The sequence below is a fragment of the Lutra lutra genome, chromosome 1 (genome assembly GCF_902655055.1).
Source record: "Lutra lutra chromosome 1, mLutLut1.2, whole genome shotgun sequence".
Classification (NCBI taxonomy): domain Eukaryota; kingdom Metazoa; phylum Chordata; class Mammalia; order Carnivora; family Mustelidae; genus Lutra; species Lutra lutra.
Genome location: NC_062278.1, coordinates 67406666 through 67423162, shown reverse-complemented (window position 1 = coordinate 67423162; position 16497 = coordinate 67406666). Strand labels below are relative to the sequence as shown.

At 39.1% G+C, this 16497-nt stretch overlaps 1 protein-coding gene across 3 annotated transcripts in view; it reads left to right on the top strand.

Annotated features, from left to right (window-relative positions):
• Positions 1-16497, top strand: part of GPR156 (G protein-coupled receptor 156) — a 99714-nt gene that overhangs the window by 64602 nt on the left and 18615 nt on the right. For all 3 annotated transcript variants that reach the window (XM_047726024.1, XM_047726006.1, XM_047726016.1), the window contains 2 exons: positions 11979-12114; positions 12373-12483. In XM_047726024.1, the coding sequence (XP_047581980.1) occupies positions 11979-12114; positions 12373-12483 (247 nt within the window). The remainder of the gene's footprint in view (positions 1-11978; positions 12115-12372; positions 12484-16497) is intronic.

Below are 16497 nucleotides of genomic sequence, written 5' to 3'. Positions count from 1 at the left end.
CACACACACATACACACACACACAAAGAGCACATGTAAAAACTGGTGAAATTCAAATAGAGTCTATAATTTAGTTAATACTATTGCACCACTGTCAGTTTCCTGGTTTGGATAATGTAATCTAGTTATGTAAGATGTTGTCTTTGGAGGAAGCTGGGTTAAAGATCAAGCTGTTTTGCAATTTCTTGTGAGTCTCAGATAATTTCAAAATAAAAAGTTTTTTAAAAAAAAGAAAGCACAGAGATTGCGAGTGAACGCCAAATTAGAAAGCGCTCCTTGACGTGAAGCTAAAATGGGGCCTGGGAAAGGAGGAGGGCTCGTTGCCTGGTAGACGTGGGGAAGGAGAAAAGAAGAGGGAAGATTCCTGCTTTGGAGACCTTCTGGTAGAACTTGACCTAGGTCTGTTCACCTCTCTTCAATCAGAGTGCTCACCCCTGCTCACCTGGGGGAGTGTGGGTCCCGAGGTGAAGAGGGAAATAAAAGTTTCCTCCTCAGAAGTTTCCCACAATCTGGAGAGAGGGAGGAAAACCTTTCCTCAGTAGGCCTCAGTGGGAAAGCAGAGAGAGGGGGATAAGGGTTACTCCTTAACAATGTTTACAAAAGGTTAAGTGTGTCAACAGTGAAAGAACCCAGGCTCTGGGCTCAAACTCCACCTCAAATCCCAGCCCCATCTCTTACTAGGCATGTGACTCAATCACCTTATTGAACTTTGCTGAATTTCATCTCCCTATTTGAAAGGATGGATAATGACGCTATGTATCTCAGAATGCTGTGAAGATTGCATTAATAGTGTATGTGGAGCCCTTAGCAACCCCTTAGCAAATATTAAATATATAATCGATGTTGGCTACTCTCTTTAATATTATTCCATGTTATTGTCAATATTCTAAGAAATAGAAAAAAACATACATTCAAATGATTCTGACTGCAATGTAATTTTTTTATGATTTAGAGGTACTTCAAGATCCTTCAGTACTTCAAGCTTATCATAAAATCAGCATTTAGTCCCTAGATGTGTAAATTCAGACAATTTAACTTAAAATTAACAGTTGCTACTTTCTATTATAGGCCTCTTATGTGCTTTTATTTTAAATACATTTTCTCTGACCTTTATAGTACTGGAGAGAATAAATATTATTTTTCCCATCTTTATTTTATTTTTTTTAAGATTTTATTTATTTATTTGTTTGTTTTTCAGAGAGAGAGAGAGAGAGAGAGCACATAGAAGCAGGGGAGCATCAGGCAGAGGGAGAAGCAGGCTCCTGGCTGAGCAAGGAGCCCAATGTTGGACTTGACCCCAGAATCCTGGGATCATGACCTGAGCCAAAGGCAGATGCTTAATGGACTAAGCCTCCAGGCACCCCTATTTTTCCCATTTTTATATAAAGAAACCACCTCAGCATGATTGGGCAAATCACCCACCATAAACAGCTAGTCAATCTAGTCAGTCTGATGTCAGAGCCCATGCTTTTCCCACTACATCATCTTAACCTCAGTGTTAATCCACAAAAGCTGCTTCAACTCACAGATTATCTAACAATTGTTCCTTTCACATCAGATTACAGGACAGAACACACAACTCCTGTCACAGCCTAGGGCAGACCCTTCCAGGCCCTGCTTGGGCCAAGACCTGGAGACTCTAGGCAATGATGGAAACCAAGAGCCCAAAACCTGTTGTGGCAAGAATGCATTCTGGGTTTCCAGCCAGTAGGTAAAGTCAGGAACCATGAAGGGAGCCCTGACAATGTCCAAGATCCAGGCCAGCACTCAGAATTGGAAAGGGCAAGCAAAGCCCAACAGAAGGCACTCCAGAGGGCTCAGGATTTCCTCTCTGTCCACTTGACAATAAATGCAAGCTAACAGAGCCTTTGAGGAGCCTCAATCCTTGGCCTACCACCAGTGCTACTCCTGGACATTAGAAACCAGGGTCAAGAAGGCCTCTAGCAGAAGTTCATTATCAGATGACCATCAGGATGGACACCAGGTCCCAGGTGGCCATGTTAACCTAGAGGGGAAGTGAAAACACACTGGAGGGAACCAGGAGTCAGGGCATCTTCATTAGCTGTCCCTTTGTGGTCCCTTTCTGGCTATAAAATTATCATGCAGGGTCCCTTCATCATAAAATGAGAAGGTCAGTCCCAGTCCCTGGTTTAAGTGGTGTTCCTCATGACCCTCAGACTCCAATTCTGTCCTTGGCAATTCCTGGGGCAGAGTTGGGGAGAACGAGCAGTTTGTGCCTTCCTAGTAGTCTCCCTTCTATCTCTTATAAGTACTAGACTTCTAAGAGCCTTCTAACTTTAATGATTTATCCAGGATAACAGTTTCCACTAGATTCAGGGCCCTGTGTCAGGCGCTAATGAGCAAAGCTAGGTAAAACCCAGTCCCAGCGTCAAGGATTCCCAGATTGCGGCCCAGCAGGGAGTGATGCCGGCAGCCCTAGTTGCTAGGATTCCTCTCAGACTCACCAAGGCCCCAAGTTCTCCCACCACAATCCTGAGGACCAGAAAGAAGGGGAAGGAGAGGAAGGAAACCTTCCCAACATGGCTGGCACATCCTCTGTGCCTCAGAGACTTTGATGAACATGTCACGTGGTAGACGATAAATAATATTCTGGTTACAGCTGACTCCATGGGATCGGATGTTTCATGGGGGCAAATGTGCTGTGCTTTATGCTCTACTTAAAATCAGGGCATCTGCTGTGCCCTTTGGGAAGTGCTACATGTCTTCTGGTAGCTAGGGACTGCTCAAGGCCTGCCCCCACAGCTAAGGGGAGAAAGGAAGTTGAAATCATTGCCTCATAAATTACAACACACTCTAGAGTCTGATGTTATATGAGAGGAAAGGATTTTTGTGTTTCTAGGGTTTCCCCCCCCCGGCATTTAAAACATTTAAAATATTGCATGAGACATGACAAAAATATATTTAGAAACTAATTCTTTTTAAATTGATATGGAATGTGGGCATAATACTCCTAATTAAAGCCATACAAGCTCCTTTCTGGTAAAGGTACCCTTTGGGGCTTTCCCCCCCCCCGCCGCCTCTCATCACCAGCTTATTTTTATTCTATCAGTATGTTTTTTCACTACTGTCCTAAACATGAGCTGATAAAATGAAGTAATGGTCATTTGGTTTTCTATCTAAATTTCCACATTTCAGCTTTAAAAATATTTGCAGGAATGAATTCTTTTAAAATGATCCTTTGGCCTATTTATATAGTCTAGGAAAGCTATAGATTCTGAAATTTGTACTCTCAAAATTTCTATGCATATTCACATATAAATATTTATAATGAGCATACATTCATATACATAGATTTTATTAAATGGCCCTGTGATACTGAGAAAACAACTGCTAATATTAAATTAAAATTTTATTCTATTCTAAAAGAAAAAAGGCAGAATAAGAAAACTGCCTTTGCAGTGAAAAAGTTAGAAACCAGGGAGGTGGTATCCAAATGAGCTGAGGATAGAAATTATACCTCATTTGCCTTCCTATCTCCAGTTCTTAATACTTTAACAAATAGATATTTAGGAATTGTTGAATTAATGTTTGACACAAGAAGATCATTAAAAAGATACTAACTAATAAAGCATGGAAATACTGAGTTCATCTGCTAAAGGGGAACTTGGGGCCAGGATCGTTAGCAAGTTTTCTTTTGCACTTAATAGCTGAATGTTTGGGTGATTAATGGATGGATCGACTGATTGATTGATTAAGATGTAAATTATAAAGCATCTCTAATAACCAGGTCAGCCTGTGGATCCTGCATATGGTAGAGAGGCAGAAATACAAAGTGTGACTGGCTTATTAAAAGCCAGCAGTAGGGAAAAAAACTTGCCTCTGCCATAAGTTGAGAAGGAGAGCGCTGGAAAGGAAAGTAGACGTCATCAAGTCCAACCACCACTAATCCCCTAGCTATCCTGCAGGCAGAATGTCTTTGTTCTTCCAGTTCATCTCCAGCTCCAGCAGCTGCAGTTGTGCACTGACAAAACCGCGGTAGGAGCCTGCTCTCTCCATGTAAAACAAAGCTATGCAAGTACTTACACAACTACAGGAAAGCAGGCAAATTTAGAGAGGCCCAGCCCACCCTGAACATAAAGCCGGACTGTGTTTTAGCTCGCTACAGAACATAATTTAGTAGCTGCAAGGATGTATAGAATAGGCGTGCATTGTAGCCTAGCTGCAAGCAGCAAATCAGTCCAAGATCAGCAGATTTTCTGAAGTCAGGGAATGGATGCTTGTTGTTAACCTCTGAGCAGATGTCAGCTGAGACTGTAATCTGTGTGGTCCTGAAGATGAGGACTCATCCATCAACTGCTTGACAAGGGCTGTCATCATATCACTGGGCCTCCACAGCCCTTGACACATGATGTAAGAGACATATTGGACAAAAGCATTTCCTGGGGGAATTCTCCAGGAAGAATTCAGCCAATGGAAAGGAATCTTTCAAGTGGCCTGATTTCATTGGAGACAAGTAAACACATATGTGTGTGTGCATATATGAATATACACATCCCCAAGATGCTGCAGTTTCCTAGAAACAAAGAGAAGCTTCACCAGCATTCTGTTAGGATTCTTTCTCTCACTTATTTTTAGACTCCCCCAACACCATGCTGAGTGGGGAAGCAAAGGAGTGGATCATCTGAATGACAAGCCTTTTCAATGACAGTTTGGGGTGTGGAGGAGATTTGTCAAAACCCAGTGTCTGGGCGTCTGGGTGGCTCAGAGGGTTAAGCCTCTGCCTTCAGCTCAGGTCATGGTCTCAGGGTCCTGGTCTCAGTGTCCTGGGGTGGAGCCCCGCGTCCAGCTCTCTGCTCGGCAAGGAGCCTGTTTCTCCCTCTCTCTCTGCCTGCCTCTCTGCCTACTTGTGATCTCTCTCTCTGTGTCAAATAAATAAATAAAATCTTAAAAAAAAAAAATATCAGTGTCTATGGAAAGCCACAGTATCCAAAATAATCGTGGCTCTTTTATGTTCAATAATGCCAGGAAGATCTCAGCCATTCCAGGCGGGGGCTTCCTAAAACTCTTACCTTAATGCAGAATTACCCTTTTTGTCTTAACACACGGACATTGAACTAACTTTTGACTTTCCCTCTCACTATCAGAGATCTCTACTGCTTTAGAGCCATTTGGAATCCTTTGGAAAGGGTGAGAGCCTCATCCTTCTGCCTAACAGAGGAGAGCATTGCCAAAGAAAAATGAAATTAGGGAAGAAGACAAAGAAAAGAAGAAGTGATGGGTCTTTCATATTTTAATGAATTCATGCATTCACTCATTCATTCATTCAACAAATGGTCATGGAACACATGCCATTTTGTAAGGACTGTGCTAGGAGCTGAGATACAGACGAATAAGAAACAGCCTGGCTTTTGAGGAGTAGAAACTGTCTAGTGAGACAAACATAAAAAGCTGGTAATATAACATGACAATTGTACTGATGCACATATACCCTAGGGTGTTATAAAGCCATAGAGGAGGGCACCAAACCTAGACTGAGGGCATCATCCAAACAGATACATGCTCTTATTTCTTTGAAGCCGATTAAGTGGGTCACCCACAAAGAAAATGTGAAACATATCTCATAGAACAAATAAAAAGATTAATTGGTGGTACAGTAAGCCCTAGCTCATCCATTGATTTTGGTGGCAACAGTCTGCAAGGTTATAAAATTTTCTCCCCCGGCATTCTGCTGCTTGGATATAAAGGCAGACAATGGATTGAAATTTTGATGGGATTTTTGTCAGGCAGATGCAGCAAAAAAGCTTGTTTGGAAAAGGAAGTGGGTGTTGCTGAGAGAACAGTTCAGATGACCAACCAGAGGTGTCACGTTGGGTACAAAAAGGAAGAGAGACTGACAGACTGTGAGGAAGCTGAAGAGCCAGGGAACTGGAGGTCTGCAGGCTGTCAATGAACAAGTATGTTAGAAGTGAGCATATGAGAGGGCTGGAGTATAGGGGACTTATTCATTCATTCACCAAGTGTTTCCTGGGTGCTTTCTTTTTTTTTTTTTTTAAGATTTTATTTAGTTATTTGAGATAAGGAGAGAGAGAGAGAACAAAAGCAGCAGAGACAGCAGAGGAAGAGAGACAAGCAGACTCCCTGCTGAACACAGAGCCCATTATGGGGCTTGATCCCAGGACCGTGAGATCACCACCTAAGCTGGTCAGACACTTAACCATCCAGGCACCCCTTTACTGAGTTCTTTCAATATCCTATGTAATGTTCTAGTGCTGGGAGTATATCATGAACAATGATATACAATGATTGGGAGAAGATGATAAACAATAAATCTATAAATTGTGTAATACCTTAGAAAGTTATAAGTGCTGTGGTGGGGTGGAGATAGAATAGAACAGGGTAAGAAGGACTTGGAATTCTGAGAAAGAGTGTGATTTTAAATGGGGTCGTAGCCCTGATTGAGAGGGTAACTTTTGAACAAGAACATAAAAGGACTGAGGGAATGAGCCATGCAAATACATGATTTAGAATATTCTAGACAGAGAGAACAGCCACTTCAAATTCTTGAAGTGTGTGAGTGCCTGGTGTTTTCAAGGAATAGCAAGGAGGCCTGTGTGGAGTGGAGTGGGCAAGAGGAAGAAGTAGGAAATAAGAGAGAGAGCTAACAACGGCCACATATATAAGCCTTGTACACTCTGGTAAAGACTGAGTTTTCCTCTAAGCGAAACGGAAAGGCACTGCAGGCTTCTGAACAGGGAAGTGACATGATCTGATTTACCCTTAATGGATTGCTATGACTGTTATGTTGAAAATAGACTTAGGAAGGGTCCAGAATAGAAGCAGGGAGACCAGTTAGGAGGCTATTGTAATAATGCAATTGAGAAATGCAAAGTCAGACTTTGATCAGGGTGGTGGCAACAGAGGTGGTTAAGTAGTGGTTTTGGATGTATTTCAAGAATAGAGTCAAAAGTATTTCATGACAGATTGGATGTGGGTGGTGAGCAAGGGTCAAGGAGGACTTCAAGATTTTTGGTCCAACTCAACAGAAAGATGGAATTACCATTGTCTGAACTGGGGAAGAATGTGAGAAGAACAGGTCCGGGGAAAAGACTAAGAGTTCAATTTTAGATGCATTGAGATCAAAGAGGGGAATGTTGGTCTTCAAAATTTATGAAGAAAATCATTCTGAATAATTATAACAGCCAAGATGGGACCCTGGGGATGTGTATCTAGAAGAAGAATAAAGTGAAGTCATTATGATAAAAGAATTTAGAACTCTGGAGGTGGAAAGGTTAATGAAGTCTCCCAGGATAGTCTCCTAGAGTGGTGGCCCAGACAGGAGAGGAAGGAACAGGGCCAAGCTGCTCTCACCATTATGTTACAGAATTAGAATATATATGGTTAGAAGTCACATAAAGATAGATAGATAGATAGATATTGCTTTGAGGTGTGCAGAATTTGAATTGGGTTTAGATATTGAACCTAAAACATTAGAAATAAGCAAAGTAGCAAAATGATCACTATGTGCTGAAACACATGAAACAACTTTATGATAAATTTATTTGGAACATATGTAGCTGAGGTAGATTTATAATCCCCCTGTAGCATGGATCAAAATCAGTGGATTGAAAAATAAATTCAGTTGACTCTCACAATTTAATCTTAAGTGTTTTATTAAAAATATTTTTAGAAAGACATTCATACTTGGTTTTAGATAAGTTTAAAGCTTAGTGACCCACATATAGCATTTCAGAAACCATGATCCTGTGACGTTTGAAAAATTTTTTCTAATAGCCACAAGAAGTACCCTCAACCCTATTTGCAAGCCATGTTTCCAAATTCAGTTCATAACCAGAATTAAGAAGAAACAATAGGATGACCAGTCAATCCTCCGTAGCAAGTATAATAAACTTCGAAGTTCAGAAACCTGTGTTTGATAAACTTTTAAAACATCATACCTGTAAGCTGATGGATGTCATATAAGCATCAGAATTCATTAAAGACTTTTGAAATGATAATTCAGGTTTATACAGGTTCTACAGATATAGATGGATATTTATCTATTTATATTGAGACTTACTTGAGAACAGAAAAATCAAGAAAGCTCATCTTACATTGCCAATGAAAAAAGAGAAAAAGATGAGATAGCTATATAATTCTTTTTTTTTTTTAAGATTTTATTTATTTGACAGAGGTCACAAGTAGGCAGAGAGGCAGGCAGAGAGAGAGGAGGAAGCAGGCTCCCCGCTGAGCAGAGAGCCTGATGCGGGGCTCGATCCCAGGACCCTGGGATCACGACCTGAGCTGAAGGCAGAGGCTTTAACCCACTGAGCCACCCAGGCGCCCCAACATAGCTATATAATTCTTAAAAAAAAAAAAAAAACACCTTGTTTCTGAGTGCTAGTAACCCAGTCCAAGCCCTTACCTCTTTATAAATGCAACATAGGTAATTTTTTTGGGACCGAATATTTATAATTAAGTATATAATATTGAAATCTTCTTGCTTTGTGGAAATTATGTGTTTGTGGTTGATTAGAATATTCAGCATGTGTAGATTTCATCTTTAATTCAACAGAAAAATGTAAGTGACATTGGTGGTTGAACTCCTATTAAACTAGGAAAGACATTCCCCAGACATACATAATTCATCTGCTGAATAGGAGGTGATTCACTTTTCAGTGACTTCACAGGTGTTAACTTCACCAAACAAAATAGGTAAATCATCTTCCATTCATTTTTTTCTGATGCAAGTTTTAAGTAAAAAATTTTATGAAAAATATAAAAATAAACTTATGTAAGTCCACAACATGTCCATTTAGGAAATGAATTTGCATCAACTTCTGAGGTGTGAAGACCATGTAATATATATTTTATCAAAAATAACTAAGCTGACCCTGAAACAAATAATACATTATATGTTAATAAGAAACAATAATTAAAATTTTTTAAAAATAACTAAACTGAATTCCTCCTAACTAAATCAAGAGAGGGAGAAAGTTTAAATCAGGGTTCCATGCAGTACTGAATAACACAAAGAATATCTGATTGTAGAGTGGTGTTCAAATAAAAGGGCCCCAGAGAAGAATTAAGAAAGAAACTTACCCATCAGTGATCTGGACAGCACAGACGTGAGGCTGTGAACTCGGGCAGCTGCTTGTCAGGGAGGTCATCTTCAGTTATTCATGGCTCATGCTTATGCGTAGTCATGGGGAAGAACAGCCTTAGTTATTTGTCCTGCAAGATCTACCCAGTGGTTTTTCCACTTCGCAAGCTTCTGACTGCACCAAGTAGCCAGTCCCAGGTCAGCAGTGCCCCTTTTCTAAGCAGTGTCAGCGCTGGTCTATCTATCTAAGGTATTACTTTACTTAACAAATGTATTGTGAAGCTGCTGGTTCACACTGTTCTTACTTTGGCAGTCAGTATTCACCCCATAATTCTCCTTCTTACGGGAAGAGACAAACTAGTGAAGATTACTCTCCCTCAGTCACAATTTGAAAACTTGCTGACTGAGGAGATGGATGAATGAGTGGATAGGGAGGATAGGGCTAGATTTTAAATTTGGATACAGGAGACTTTAAGTAAACAAAATTGATCTCTATACATGCAGTTCTCTTCCTAAGTGATGAGATAGTATTTTAAGAAATTAAGTCTGAAAGTAATATACAGAATGTATTAGGACAGGAAAAACACTGCTGTTACAGAGGGTTAGAGGTTACATCAAAAATCTAAAAATCCATAGTTTTGCATCACCTTAGTTTTCAAAGAATTTTGCCACACACCTCATTTGATCTTTGCAATAATCTGTGGGATGGCTAGGAAAGATAACATTATTTACACAGATGAGGAAACAGGAACCTAGAGTGGTTAAGTGACTTGCCCAGAGTCCCACACTTGTGATTGGCAGAGCCAGGTTACTCATCTGTCACACCTGACTCCACTTCCATTGCTCCTAACTTGATTGTATCCTGGATGCATGCAGTAGCAGGAATGGAGAGTAAGAAACAACTCGGAGAGATTTCAAAATAACAAGTGAAAGAAACTGGCAATTGATTGGGTATAGGCGATAAACAGGAGAGGTAGGGCATCTGGGTGGTACAGTTGGTTGAACGATGACTCTTGGTTTCAGCTCAGGTCATGATCTCATGGGTCATGAGGTCAAGCCCCAGGTCAGGCTCTCCACTCAGCAGGGAGTCTGCTTGAGGATTCTCTCTTTATGCCCACTCGATCACACATGAGTGCACTCTCTCTAAAACAAATAAATCTTTTAAAAAGAAAAAGAAAGAGCGGCACCTGGGTGGCTCAGTGGCTTAAGCTGCTGCCTTCGGCTCAGGTCATGATCCCAGGGTCCTGGGATCAAGTCCTGCATCGGGCTCTCTGCTCAGTAGGGAGACTGCTTTCCTCTCTCTCTCTCTGTCTCTCTGCCTGCCTCTCTGCCTGCTTGTGATCTCTCTCTGCCAAATAAATAAATAAAATCTTTTAAAAAAAAAAAAGAAGAAAAGAAAAGAAACAGGAGAGGAAAAAGTGATTTGTGGGCTTCTAAAGTCTGAAGATGGTGAGATTAACATTATCATTAGCTAATGTTGGCTACATGCTTACTCTGTGCCAGGCACTGTGCCACCCACTTTGCTGTATTACCTCCCTGAGTCCTTACAACTCTGTCAGGGGGAGAAGGAGGTATTATTGTTATCCCCTTTTTATAAGGGGAATCCATAAAACTTGTTCTCATTTTTAGAGGGGAAAAAAAAGAAAAATCAAGGTTTTTGCTCCAAGACAAGGTAAAGCTCAGCTGGGTTTACTGGCCAACCTTATCTGTACTTGGGGCCTGAGTCCCAGGGCAATGACTTGGTATTTTTGTGTGTGTGGACGTAATTATGCTGCCAGCCACAAGTAATCAAAGCTGGGCCGTTGTTGGTTATCATGTTTGCAAGTCTAACTCTGCCAAACTGTTTAATGCCTCTGAGTACTTTGACTGTCATTAGAGTAGGCTGCACTAAGTAACTGGTTTTGCCTTGGCTCTCAACTTTAAGTGGTCAGCTAGGTAATCCAGGTACATAGATAAGAATGCTTTTATCCTCAGTTACTATTTTAAATGAAAATATAACTAAGTATAATTATCAAGTGACTATTAATATAAACATTGAATTTATGTAGAATACACTATTTAGACTAAAACTCTTAAATACAATGACATTCCTTAATTGTTATCAGTCACTGTCTAGAGTAAGCCTGGTTTTCCCCTTAAGTTAACCAACTCATACGTTTTTACCTTGTCCTGAGCCTCTGTTGGTGCCCCGGGTCTGTCTGACACCCTGATTGTCCACACTTCCCTCTAATCTTTAAATTATTCTGTAAACTAATTTAAAACTATTTGACCCCCCCCCCAAAAAAAACAATTAAGGAATGTCATTGTATTTAAGTTTTAGTCTAAATAGTGTAATTTAAAATTTAAATAAATTCAATATTTATGTTTATAGTCCCTTGATAATTACTAGTAGTCACTTGATAAATCCCTTTCAATGCTTGCTTCCTTTTTCTCTTTTGGTCAAGCAGAGAAAGGAAAAACAATTTTACATATCAAATAGAGTAAATTGTGAAAAAAAAATCATAAAGACTTTTCAAATAGCAGTTTACCTTACAGCTCATTTCTAAGGGCTCCAAACTGTATCTCTTTAGGTATCTACCTGCTAGTTATTTACTCACTAGGCTGCATATAGTTGTCTCTTAGCAACCACAAATTTCATGAAAAAGTCCTAACTCTTCTCTGATACCACCTGTTTTTTAGAAGTTGGCCTTTTTTTTTTTTTAAAGGTTTGGAGTTATATAAGCAAGAAATGCCAGAATTTAGTTCTTTTTTAAAATAAATTTAAATCCTAACAATTTTTTACAGGGCTATAAAGTGGTTTCTTCCCAGTGGCCCTTCACTCTGAGGTTACATTGGAGATTATACTTGAGGGGAAGTTCTGTTCACTCCCACAGCAAAGGGTTATGACTATAAGTGTCTTTCTTCCTGATTCACTTTAGGATTGTGAAGATGTCCAGTCCCAATCTGAATATTGTGACCTTACTTGGCAGTTGTCTGACTTACAGTAGTGTTTACCTCTTTGGGATTCAAGATCGAGATGCTTTAGTGGGAGGCTCAATGGAAACTCTCATTCAGGTAGGTTAAATCTTAAGTTTTTGTTTTGAACAAAATGTCCAACTTTTGATTTTTTTTTTTTTTTCAAATCAGCATCTCCTATAGGTGGTGGTTATCTTTATCCTTGGAATGGGCACTCTCAAAGGTGATCACTGAAATGCTTACTGCAGTCCACATCCTGTCCCTTGCCCTGTGTAGACTGAGGCTTTGCAGATCAGAATGTGGAGAACAACAAAAGTCTATCTCATGCCTCTTGCTTCTATCCTTTTCCCTCTGTAGATAAGACTATCCATGCTGTGCATTGGGACCTCCCTTGTATTTGGCCCTATTCTGGGGAAGAGCTGGCGACTCTACAAGGTGTTTACCCAGAGGGTCCCGGACAAAAGAGTGGTGAGTAGGCAGCAGTTACATACCAGTGCTTAATTGCAAACAGCAGCTTTATTGATTATAAGCTGGAGATGTTTGTGTTGGATTAATAGGTAGGCCCTTTTATGGCAATCTGAATTTCCTACTCCTCATTTCAAACCTTGGAGTAGTGTGGTCTCCTAAGTCTCCAAGCCTGGAAAGCTATGTGCCAGTGCTCTTGGGAGATAGGACTTTGAATGTATTTCTGCTTCATATGTACCCCAGGCCCTGGTACTTCTGGTACCATGTGAACTAGCCAGCATCTGGAACCAGTGTGAGAGAGAACAAGATGCCCAGAGAGATTGTTTCTTGGCATAACTATGAGCTGAAAGCGGAGTGAGGGACAGTGATTACAGAGAAGCTGTAGCAAGTAAGCAATTATTTCCTTTACTGGAGCCCAGTTCTTTTCCATGTGGAAGACCATTTTGTGCACTAGGAAGAATGGGCCTGAAGCAGTGAACAAAGAAGAGGACATCCATTCACCATATAGAATCAACCCTAGAAGCTCTGTGGCAGCCAGATCACCTATATCCCCGACATCAGATGTCATCCTGACCACATTTCCCCATTTTATCAGGTTCCTTGCCCAAACCTCAAAGTTCAGTCATCAAACTCTTTGGCAATAGGTCCTAGCCAGACCCAATATATCACTCAATAGGAGTTTACTTCTCTGGAATGATTTTTTTTCAAATATTAGTCATTATTCAGTGAATATTCATAATAAGCTCAGCTGTGAGTAACCATGATATGAAAAAAAATTGACTAAAGGACAAGAAGTTTATCTATCCTTCTATAACACAGATTTCTTTACAAAAAATTGTTTTATTGGGGTGCCTGGGTAGCTCAGTGCATTAAGCCTGTGCTTTTGACTCAGGTCATGATGTCAAGGTCCTGGGATCGAGTCCCGCATCTCTCTTTCTGCCTGTCTCTCTACCTACTTGTGATCTCTCTCTGTCAAATAAATAAATAAAATCAAAAAATGGTTCTATTGAGGCATAAGTGACATGCAATGAATTGCACATATTTTAAAGTGTATGATTTGACAACTTTTGACATAGGTACAAATCCATGAATCATGGTATAAATCTGCATAAGTTTCTTCAAGAATCTTTGTTATCTCCATCTCCTGTCCAATCCTTACATCCATTCCTATTCCCAGACAACCACTGATATGCTTTCTGTCACTAAGGATTTGTTTACATTTTCCAGAATTTTATATAAATGGAATCATATAGTATGTACTCTTTTTTTTTTTAAAGATTTATTTATTTATTTATTTAAGAGAATGAGAGTACGTGCATGCCAGGGAAGGGGCAGAAGGAGAGGGAGAGAGAGAATCTCAAGCAGACTGCCCACTGAGAACAGAGCCAGGATGTGGGGCTCAATCCCACAGCCCTGAGATCATGACCTGAGCCAAAACCAAGGGCAGACACCCAACTGACTGAGCCACCCATGCACTCCTGTGCTCTTTTTTTTAACTTGTCTTCTTTCACTTGGCATAATTATTTTAAGATTCATATGTGTTGTTGGATGCATCAGTGGTTCTTTTTTTGTTATCGGTGAGTAATATTCCAAGCGTAGACATACAGTTTGTTATCCTTTCATCTGTTGATGGATGTTTGGGTTTGTTTCCATTTTAGGGCTATTAAAAGTAAAATTGCTATGAAAATTGATGTATAAGTCTTTATAGTAGACATATGCTTTCATTTCTCTTGGATAAAAAACCTAAGAGTAGAATGGGTGGATCATATGATTAAGTGTCTGTTTAACTTTTTAAGAAATTGGCTTTCTCCCAAAATGGTTGTACCTTATTACATTCTCCCCGGCAATGTATGAGAGTCCTTCTCCTCTATATCCTTGCCAACATTTGACTTGGTTGTTCTTTGTAGTCATTCTAATAGAGGTTTATAATAGTATCTCATTGTGTTTTAATTTGCATTTCCTTAGTGCAATTTTTTCACATAGTTATTTGCTATCCATATGTCTTCTTTGGTGAAGTATCTTTTACCCACTTTTCTTGAACTTATTTGTTTGTTTTCTTACTATTGAATTTTGAGAGTTCTTTTTTTATTCTGGATGAGCCCATCAGCAGATATATATGATTTGCAAAGACTTTCTTCCAATTTATGTCTTTCTTTTCATTCACTTAAGTGTATCTTTCAAAAGAGAAGACATTTCTAATTTTGATGATGTTCCAATTACCAATTTGTTCTTTTATGGATCATGTTTGGTATCAGATCTAAGAAACTTTTGCTTAATCCAAGGCCTCAAAGGTTTTCTCCTGTGCTCACTTGCAGAAGTTTTAGAGTTTTCATTTTTTACATTTGGGCATATGATCCATTTTGAGTTAATCTTAGAATATGACATGATTTATGGATCAAAGTTAATTTTTTTACATGTTAATATGCAGTTGTTCCAGCTCCATTTATTGAGAAGTCTGTCCTCTTCACTGAATTACTTTTTACCTTTGTTGCAAATCAGTTGTCTATAGATATGTGGATCTATATTTGGACCCAGTTCTGTCCCAGTGATGTATTTGTTTATTTTGACACCAATACCATATTATCTGGATTACTGTTGCTTTATATAAAATCTCGAGTCAGGGAGTGTTAGTTCTCCAACTTTGCCCTTCTCTTTCAATATTGTTTTGACTAATCTAAGTCCTTTGAATTTGCTTATGAATTTTTGAGTCAGCTTGCCAGTTTCTGCAAATTTCTTCTGAAATGTGTTGACTCTATAGATCAAATTGTGGAGAACTGACTTCTTAACAATGTTGTGTCTTTTAACCCATGAATATAGTATATATCTTCATTTACTTAGGTTTTTTCTAATTGTATAGTTTTCAGTGGAGATCCTTTATAACTTCTATCAGATTTATTCCCAAGTATTTAATTTTTATGCTATTGTATGTTATTGTTCTTTATTTCACTTTCCAATTTTTTGTTTTATATATGGAAATATAATTGATTTTCATATGCTGACCTTGTATGTTGTAACCTTGCTAAACTACTTACTGTAGATCCATCAGATCTTTTTTGTAGATCCAGCAGATTTTCTGCATAGATGATCATATTATCTGTGGATAAAAAGTTTCTTTCCAATTTTCTGTATGACGGCCCTGTCTAGAAACACTAGTACAATGTTTAATACAAATGCTGAGCACAGACATCCTTGAATTTTTCTTGACCTTATAGGGAGAGCATTCAGTATTTCAAGACAAAGTATGTTAGTTATAGTCATATAATAGATATCCTTTACCTAGTTAGGGAAATTCTCCTCTCTTCCCATTTTGCTGAGGGTTTTATTAAAGAATTGATGTTGGGTTCTGTCAAATATTTTTTCTGTGTCTATTGATCATATTTCTTTTTCTTTTTTAGTTTGTTCATATGATGGAATTACATAAATGATTTTAGGATCTCAAACTAAAACTGTTTTCCAAACTCCACTTGGTCAGGATGTATTATCCTCTTCTTTTATTGTTGGACTCCTTTTCATAAGATTGTGTTTATAATGTGTAGACTCATGGAATACTCATGTGTATACTCAAGGAATATTCTGTAGCTTTCTTTTCTTATGAAATCTTTTTCTAGTTTTCATATAGCATAATGCCAGCATTATAGAGTGAATTAGGAAGCATTCCTTCTTCTTCAGTTTCTGGAAGTGTTTGTGAACATTGCTATAATTGGCATTCACTTACAGTATAAGTATCTCATGATTGTATGTTTCCATTTCCTCATGTCCTGATCTTTGTGTTGTTTTCACTTCTACATATAAACCCAACACAATTGTTACTCATTTTTGTTTAAACAGTTATCTTTTTTTTTTTTTTTCATTTATTTGACAGACAGATCACAAGTAGGCAGAGAGGCAGGCAGAGAGAGAGAGGAGGAGGAGGCAGGCTTCCTGCTGAGCAGAGAGCCCGATGCGGGACTCGATCCCAGGACCCTGAGATCATGACCTGAGCCGAAGGCAGAGGATTCAACCACTGAGCCATCCAGG